Source organism: Puntigrus tetrazona, chromosome 13 (assembly GCF_018831695.1).
Source record: "Puntigrus tetrazona isolate hp1 chromosome 13, ASM1883169v1, whole genome shotgun sequence".
Taxonomy (NCBI): Eukaryota; Metazoa; Chordata; class Actinopteri; order Cypriniformes; family Cyprinidae; genus Puntigrus; species Puntigrus tetrazona.
The window spans coordinates 19,874,716-19,884,715 of NC_056711.1; the positions used below are offsets into that span (position 1 = coordinate 19,874,716).

The window sequence follows — 10,000 nt, forward strand, 5'->3', positions numbered from 1 at the left end:
AAATAATCAGAAATGTTTCTTGAGCGGCAAATCGGTGTAATATTATGATTTCTAAAGGATCACGTGACACTGAAGACCGGAGCAATGATGCTGAAAATTGATTTTAACATATTAACAGTAATATTTCACAGTATTTTGATCAATTAAATGCATCCTTGGTGAGCAGAAGAAAGGTCTCGTCAAAAACATGCTAAAGAAATCCTGAAATGTTAGATTAGAAAATGATTTCATGAGCTACTATTCAATCACGTTTCAGCTCTTTCAGTGCTAGAAGGCATACGGTCAGAATCAACCGGCAAACTAAATAAAATCTCAGGCTTACACTGGAGGAGGAACCACAACGTACTTCATGTATGTGTTACTATATAGAGATACTAAAGCCCCCTGCTGTTTCCTACAGTCCATAAAACAGTGAAGAGCGCACAGAGAGGATGATAATTACGATCTTCACACCTGCGTCTCTGGAGACTGACAGCTTCCTAAAGCGATAACGGACAATGCCGTCGCCTCCCCAGAAACCCTGCTTCGCTCGTCCTGGCGGCTTCATTCGGCTGCCTCACGAACCCGCAGAGATTCATTTACATGCTCGCGTTTGGTTTCGCGCATCGCGAAGAGCCGAGATGAACGAACGCGTAACTCATAATGGACTGAAATAGGATCTGACGCATTAGACCGCTGCAAAAAAAGGCCGTTTTCCAACAGAAACTGTCACGATGGACTGTTGCTAAAATGTAGGATTCCAATTCCGAAATATTGCTAAAATAGAATAGAATTAGCTATCGCTAAAAAGCAGGATTCCAATAGAATGTGACATGTCAGATTGTTGATTTTAATAGAACTACACATCTTAGAAAGTTGTTGGATTCCATTGAGAATGTTTGAAGGATGCTCATATTTTGGATTTTAATAGAATTCAACGTTCGAGAACGTTGCTAAAGTTTCCAGGTTTCCAATAAAACTCAACAAACACTGGATTTTAATACAATCTGACATGTTAGAACTGCGCTGAAATGTTGAACTCCAATAGAATTTGTCATGTCCAAGTGTTGGATTCTAATCATCTTCTGTTTTAGAATGTCGCACAAACGTTAGTTAATGGAGTTAATTTGACAAGTTAATGTTGTTAAAACGCTAGATTCTAATAAAAGTTTCCCATGTAGGATTCCAACAGAATTCGATGCGCCGAAAATGTAGGACTCCAATGGAATTCGATGTATTAGAATGTTGCTAAAATGTTGGATTCCAATAGAAATGGACGTTATAATGTTGCTAAAATGCTGGATTCTAATCATTTTTTCGAATGTTGATAAAGCGTTGGAACATTTCGAAAGACGTTTGGCGTTATGTCGTCAAATGTTAGTTCCCAGTAAGATTTAACATGTTGACATTACCAGCACACTCTAGGGTAGGGTATATATATATATATATATATATATATCTATATCTATATATATCTATATATATCTATATATATATATATATATATATATATATATATATATATCTATCGAACACATTGAAAACACTAAGCTATTTTTGGTTTATTTTGTCAAATGCTCAGCGTCGCTAGCCCTTGGTAATTATCACCACACCACTTTTGACAATAACTGATGTTTTAGAGAAATGAAAATGATTGATGGCAGCACAAAAAAAAAAAGAGAGGAACAATCATCTCTCTGTGTTTTCTGATATCAAACAGACGCAGTAATCTGATTGACAGGTTCCTCCCGCAGGAAAAAGGGCCAGTGGTGCTTTGAAAACCAGTCTATTAGCTCAAAGTCTGCATGTGCACAAACAAAGGAATCCCCTGATTGAGGAGTGACGGGGACAGTCAGTGCTAAAATGATTTTCTTACTCCTGAAAATCCCACAGCTGTTGCTTTTTAATGGCTGTGCGTGTGAGAATGTGCTGGAACAGCTTTTTTTTTTAATCAAAAAAACACGGTAAAAACAGTAATACTGTAAAAAATATCAAATTTAAAATAAGATTTCCCTATTTTTAATATATTGTAAAACGTAATTTATTCCTTTGATCAAAGCTTAATTTTCAGCATCATTACTCCAGTCTTCTGTGTCACACGTTCCTTCAGAAATCATTCTAATATGCTGATCAAGAAACAAGTGTGCTTCTGAACATTTAACATCTTTTGTTAAACAGATTAAAAAACTAATTTTTTTTGTAACATTATAAATGTCTTTACAGAATGATTTCTGAAGGATCATGTGACACTGATGACTGGGGTAATGAGGAAAATTCAAATATGAATGCATTTTATTTTAAAAAACATTCAAACAGACAAAAAACTGTTTTTTCTAAATTACAGTAAAATATCAAAATATTACCGTATTTTTTAAACAAATAAATTAAATATAAAAATGTGTTCCAAACTTTTAGCTCATATATTCTGCCTACTCCGTCTATTAGATTAGATATCTAGAGTGAACATTTTTACATTTAATAAGCAAAAAGCATACTTTTTTACGTTAACTAAAGAAAACAATTTAGAAAAATGCAATTTTTTTTGTGTGCAAGAAACTCCTTTCATCTCGCTGTGTGAAAACAAGCAGCCTGGCCGTTCGCGGCGTTGAGCGTATGGTATATTTTCATTTCTGGCCCGAACTATTCCTTTAATATTCCCATTTGTGGAAGAATAAAAAAAAGGGAGAGTCCATTTATTTGAGCGCGGCTAACAAAAGAAGCCACGGCGGGGTTGAGAGCGACCGCCGGCTAATGCCTGCCTGCTTTTAGACTCATCGCAGGCAGGTTTCCATGGTGAGTAACAAGGAGAACAATCGCTCCGGCTAAAATAAAATTGAAGGAAAGTGAGAAGCGAGGGTTTCCGGAGAGGGTCCCTCCTCTGCACCCCGTACAGTAATCACCTTGGCAACAGACAGCGCTTCTGGCATCCGAGCATGTGCTTTTGCAAAGGAGCGAACGGTAAACCATATGCCACGCTTCCCTCCAGATGGTCGCCCATAGTGTTATATTGAAATGTAATGAATGCTACATTTCTACGGTTGAGTACGGCAACTAATAACTCATTCAATTAAACCCATTTGCGTCTTATTTAAGTTGAGAGAGATGCTAAATTAAAACAGCAGCGCACGTGGAGATCTGCAGCTGGATTTCGCGACGAAGCCAAGTCTGGCAACCGTTTAACCTTTCGTCTCCATTACTATGCATGAAATTTACAGCTTCTGGTCCTCCCGTCATGCGGACTCAATATCTCAAGGTCAGAAATAACAGCGTTCCCATTTTCACATTAATTAAACCAGCGCTATAAACTGTTTTGCTTCAGGACCCAGCTTTTATATCAAATTATGTCTCAAAATTTTCCCGCGAACAAAATTAAATGATCGTGTCCCTAATTTTTTCATAATGAAGAAAAAAAATCTATGCGAAATTTTGCTTTTTAAAATAATATATGAAAGAACCAAGCATTATTATTTATTAATTTATAATTTTAATTTATTAAATAATTTATATGTCAAGGATATACATTTTATTCAGAAATATTAATATTTTTACTATAATAACAACTGTTATGTTACTATTATTCATAATAATTATTATTAGCATGTAGTATTGTTTTTGTGTTATATATCTTTTGCTTCACTGAAGTATATTCAGGTTAAATACTTTTTGGTATCACTGAAATACTTTTAGTTTTTATTTATATTTTATAATGTTTTATTTATTATTATTTTCTTACTTTTTATATTTCAATAATTAATATTTTCATATTTTCCATTTTCATTTTAGTTAACATTTTAGCAATTTTGTTGCATTTTTTATTATTTTTAGTAATTTAAAAATGTTTGGTTTTTTTGTCTGCAAGTGGCTGTATTTAAAATGATTGAATACAGTAAAAAAGGGGCCAAGAGCGCTCATAACAAATATATTTTTCTAGTGAGACAATTTATTAAAGTGGCAGTCCACATCTCCATTTATTCATTTCATTTGGTTCATTTTGAGATGTCAGTTTGGACAGATGAAGACGAGCTCATCAGAAACTGATGCAGTCAGCGCAAACCTGAACGATTTAATACGCTGAACCATCCGGAGAGACAGAATCGAAACAAGGCCAGACAGTGTGAACTGCTTAAATAATAAGGAAAAACAACCCAAGGGACGAGACGAGGGCTGTTTGTGTGGAAGAGAGATGAGAAATATCCATTACCTGTGAAGTCTGTCCTCCAGAAGCTCAATATACTTCAGAGTGTTTTCCTTTAAACTGTGCTCTGTTGAAGAGAAAAACATGATGCACATCAGAGAGAGATGCTGGCATATCATACATATTCATGTCCAGGCAAGACTGTCATTTTATTATGGATGAAACTTGCAAAAACATGTCCAGATCAAGTTTCAAGGACAATTAAATACTAAATTATTGTGTGGACACATATGATATTGCCTTTGTAAAGCACAGCGTTCTTAACGTTTTTCACTATTGAAACATTTTATTTAAACATAAAAACTAAGATAGACACACACACACACGTTTTATATATATATATATATATATATATATATATATATATATATATATATATATATATATATATATATATATATATATATATATATATATATATATATATATATAAACATATTTATAAAAAAAAAAAAAAAAAAAAGATTTATTGTCATATAAATATATACATATACAGAATATATATATATATATATATATATATATATATATATATATATATATACATATATATATACATACACGCATGTATACATTTAAGAAAAAAAAGTTTATATATTATATAATTTGTGAATTAAATTTTAGACATTTTACACACACACACACACACACACACACACACACACACATATATATATACACACACACATGCATACATATATTTACTGAGAAAAATGGTCATGTGTTGAATACTTTTAAGTAAAATAAGTAAATATAAAAATATATTTACTAAATAAATATAAAAAATATATATTTATTAAATATAAAAAAGTCACAATTTTTCTCAGTAAACATATTTCTAAAGGTGCTGTTGACTTGAAATTTTCAACAGATGTCAGTAACATTTCAAACAAGTGATCCAAACATTAAAACAACACAAATAATACAGACATTAAATTGTGTGTAACTAAATAGAATGACAGAGGAATACTTCATACAACAGCTACACATGAATATACACTGTGCATATATATGTACAGCACACACACACTTCAGCCCTGATTTAGTTTGAAGCTGATCTCAAGACAGACATGAACTCAGATTCAATCACTGTAGTGTGTTGTAACGCGGCCCACTGGTCCATAAGCTTCACCCAGCAAACCACAGACGAGCGACTCAACGTCTTTACGGAGCGAGATGCTGCTCACAACAGACTGCAGAGATGAGAGTCTCTTCAGCAGCAGATGGTGATAGTGGCACATAGTGAAGAAGTGCTTTGGGTTTGTCTGGACAGTAGATCGTGCAGCAATCTGTTAACCATCAGAGTGTGGAAAACAGTGTGAGAACGCAAATGTAACGCTGTGGGCACACGCACCAGGCCCGGGGCTCACGAGCATATATCCTGGTCGTCCAACATTGGTCAAAAAACGTCCTAGAAAGCTAAAAGATCGCCCTGCACGTGCTCGTTTTAAGAGTGCGGTCTTAAAGCTACTACTTATCCAGATGCTGCACATTTCCTGTCATTTAATCACGACGTGTCTTCTTTGCATTTCTTGGGGATTGGAAAAGTGTTGGTTGCACCGCAATGCGGTGATATTGAAACTCGTTAATTATGAGGAGAATTGTTCATCACCCTTGAGATTAAATGATGAAGCATTACTAAGGTGTGCACGCTGGACTCTTTTGAGTGTTTGTTTGATTGTAAAGATGCACACATGTTTTATTTAATAAACACGTGTCTATTCAAGTTGGTTTATGTACTAATAAATTAATAAATATTGCTAATATTACAATAAAGTGTTTAAAGCGAGACGATAAAACGATTATTGTGACTATAACAGTAAAGTACCATATATTATGTAAATACAACAAATAAAACAAATAAATGTAAAAATAAAAACACAGTAAAAACCATATATTTATTCAATTATTTAGTTTTGCTGTCAAATGATTCACATCACATTTATTATGTATGACTGCACATATACATATATATATACATATACATATATCTATATCTATATATATATATATATATATATATATATAGATAGGTGTAAAAAGTTGTTTATATATTTTTATAAATTATGTGAATTAATGTATACATGTATGTATACTGTATGTGTAAGTGTCATATCTATATATATATATATATATATATCTATATATCTATATCTATATCTATATCTATATATCTATATATATATATATAGATATATATCTATATCTATATATATATATATATATATATATATATATCTATATCTATATATATATATATATATATATATATATATATATATATATCTATATCTATATATATATATATATATATATATATATCTATATATATATATATCTATATATATATATATATATATATATATATATATATATATATATCTATATATATATATATATATATATATATATATATATATATATATATATATATATATATATATATATATATATATATATATATATATATACACACACACACAAATACATACACAAACACACACACACACACACAAATTGTAAACAAAACCTTTATTTTGGATGTGATTAATCGGTTTTAATATATCATGAATAATCATGATTAATCGTTTCACAAACTAAAACGTGCGCTCACACATACAAACAAAAAATGTTGCTGAAATAACAGAAATGCGTTTCGTAAACAATAATAAAAAATATTTGTAAAAATGTTATTTTAGTTAATGATGAGAGAGAAAAAAAAGGAAGAAAAATAAATAAATAAATAAGCCTGTAATACTCTGGGACTCTTGTTTTGAAATTCTTTAACATTTCATTTAAAAAGATACACACTCTTTCAACAATCTATAATATATTACTGTATAAAAAAAACTAATAAACACAGCCATAATTCATCAAAAGTAAACCATATTTAAGCACTGCTCATATTTTGTCGTTTAATAACACAGAAGCTTAATAATCAAATCAGGCCATCTACCATCTTAGATACTTAAGACCTTAAAATTTGGTAAAATTAGTCAAATGTTAAGTATACGTTGATTTTATCCTAAAATTGAACATATTGCATCATGAAATACAACATACAGCGGTAAAGCGTTCTTTGTTGTTGTTGTCCGTTTCACATTTTTGTGAACAATTTCCCATGCAAACCACATTTATATACCGAATACAGTATGCATACTGCAGAAATAGTACGAGTAGTACGGCAGTGCACTATTCTGATCATTATAACTGTCGATCAGAAGTGAGAAAAGCATGCAAAACATCACCCGAAGGTATTAAAACAACTTAAAGCACGTCTTTTTCTTGTTTTCAGGAGCCGATCGTTTTCTTGCCTCATTAATAAGGTAAGCTCAGATGTGACTAAACGTGAAACGACTTCATTAATTAGCACTTTTTCTGACAACTTGAGAATCAGCTATCGCGGCGTGCGGCGCGAACACAAACAGAAACATCCCGCTAATGCATCTGAAGGAGCTAATGACGGCCAAAAGCGCAGGCATTTATTCAGAGAAAGCCGGTAATTATTTGCGGCGTATAAACGAACACAAAGCCTCTTTCACAGCATTAAAAAGCAGACGCTACACCTGCAGCCGTGCGCTCGGAGCAGATGCAGATGCGTGGGCATGACACGCTGCTGCAATAAGAGGAATAGCCTGTCTCTTTAATTGAGTCAGAGGAGACGGCTGTGATTAATGGGCCTCTGTCGGAGTTTCTGAGTTTCAGCACAACGGCACGGAGAGAGACGAGGACAAAAGCATCTTACTCAGCACTTCTCCAGGCAAAGACTGTTGCCGTGGTTACAAGGAGCATCCAAACCTGACCTCCTGAGCGCTAAGCGTGAGCGTAAACAGGTGCGCTGTTTGACAATAATGAGCTCGGATTTCCAAGCCACATGCTTAGCTAGTGGCAAAAAGGTCATTGCGTGACCTTTTAAGGGATTTTCAAGGGCAATATAGCACTAGTGATGCTTTGCATCAGGGTTATTATCATTAACTAACGCTGACACCTTAAGAAAATGTTACTTAAAAAACTGCAACTTGGCCAGGAGCTAGTATATTATATATAGTATACTGTATTTAATTACATCTTTTTTTCACCTGAACTACACAAATGATTAAAACTGAAATAAAATTATAAAAAAATAAAAACTAATAGTAATAATAATATTATATATATATATATATATATATATATATATATATATATATATATATATATATATATATATATATATATATATATATATAAATAAAAATGGAGAGCAAACAAAAGAAAAAATACAAAATTTTATTACAAAAACGCAAAATACTAAACGTTAGACTTAAATTTTATAAAAAAACTAATTAAAAATAATAATAAAATTATATAGATGTTAAAAAATATATATATCTTAAAAATATACTTTAAAATGAAAACGCCAAAAATATAAAAATATGTAATATACATGATTTTACAATCAATATATCAATAAAACTATAATATTATGATCAATGATACTAAAATACCACTGCTCTGCGTCCCAAACTAAAGGGTGGCAGCAAAGGTCATTCAACACAATAACAAATGAAAGGTGTGTTTCTAAAAAGATGGGGGTTTTTTCAGAGAGAAAGCACAAAACACACACACACAGACACACACACACACAGACACACACACACACACAGACACACACACACACAGACACACACACACACACACACACACACAGACACACACACACACAGACACACACACACACAGACACACACACACACACACACACACACACACACAGACACACAGACACACACACACACACACACAGCCTCATTTCTGAAAGCCTCCGTCACCTGCTCACATTCTCCGCTCCATTTACTGCTCCTCTAATTATATCTTCTGCTACGGACAACAACGAGGCACCTTGATTTGTTCCCAGGGATGGAGTTATCTGAGTAAAGCAGAGCTGCAGCATTAATGGACGCAAACAGCATCACCAATCTGATACTCAAACCAGCACTTTTTACAAACTCTACCATGATAATCAATGACAAGGTACATTATACGGCCTTATTATAGTATTTATTAATATTCTGAGTTTACATCTCTTCATTTAGCCTTTTTTTAGATTCATTTTTAACTAAAATCATCTTGCATATACACTTCATTTTCTTTTTTTTAAACTGAAATCAGTATAAATTAATTCAATGAGCAAAATATAATGGATTAATGCTTACAAACAAAACCTATGTATCTGTTTGTTTTTGGTTTATATTTATTAATATTAGTTGGTACGTATCATTTTCTTAATGCAAAATATAATTTTATCCTTTTTTGAATTATTGCATAACACTATCCTATGCAGACAGCATTTTTGTTTTATTTTGCTGTCATAATGTGTACTTCAGAATCCATTTATTCAATTTCATATTCAATAATGATAATTATCCATTACAATATTTTGCAGATTTTTTACATTTAAAATAAATATTTGAATCAAATACAGCCATAATGCATAGTTTAAAATATATTAATTTATTGTTATATTAACTAAACGTCAATTATCACATAATAGGCCTCATTTTCTTCACGAAGAAAATATATAAATATAAATAAATATAGTTTTGCTACTTGGATGAAAACCAACCTACGCAGGCAAAATCTTTTTTATAAGCATTAATTAAATAATACAGATATACAGGAGTCATAACATTGCAACAGTTTTTCAGTTTTTCGTATTCGGCCGATCGCATCGCCCCGGATAGCTGGCCAATCAGAGCGCATCCATTTCAGGAGGCGGGGCTTAAGAGGAGAAACAATAATGTACAGCATGTGTCAAAATAACGCGTTTCTAACACCTTAAACGCA

General features: G+C 32.2%; 1 protein-coding gene across 3 annotated transcripts in view; it reads right to left on the minus strand.

The window, feature by feature from the left end:
* The window catches only part of disc1 (DISC1 scaffold protein), a 44,533-nt gene that overhangs the window by 12,186 nt on the left and 22,347 nt on the right, over positions 1-10,000 (minus strand). For all 3 annotated transcript variants that reach the window (XR_006252356.1, XM_043255586.1, XM_043255587.1), the window contains exon 10: positions 4,181-4,241. Coding sequence is in view for 2 of the 3 variants with exons in the window: in XM_043255586.1 (XP_043111521.1) it covers positions 4,181-4,241 (61 nt within the window). In the remaining variant the exon portion in view is untranslated. The remainder of the gene's footprint in view (positions 1-4,180; positions 4,242-10,000) is intronic.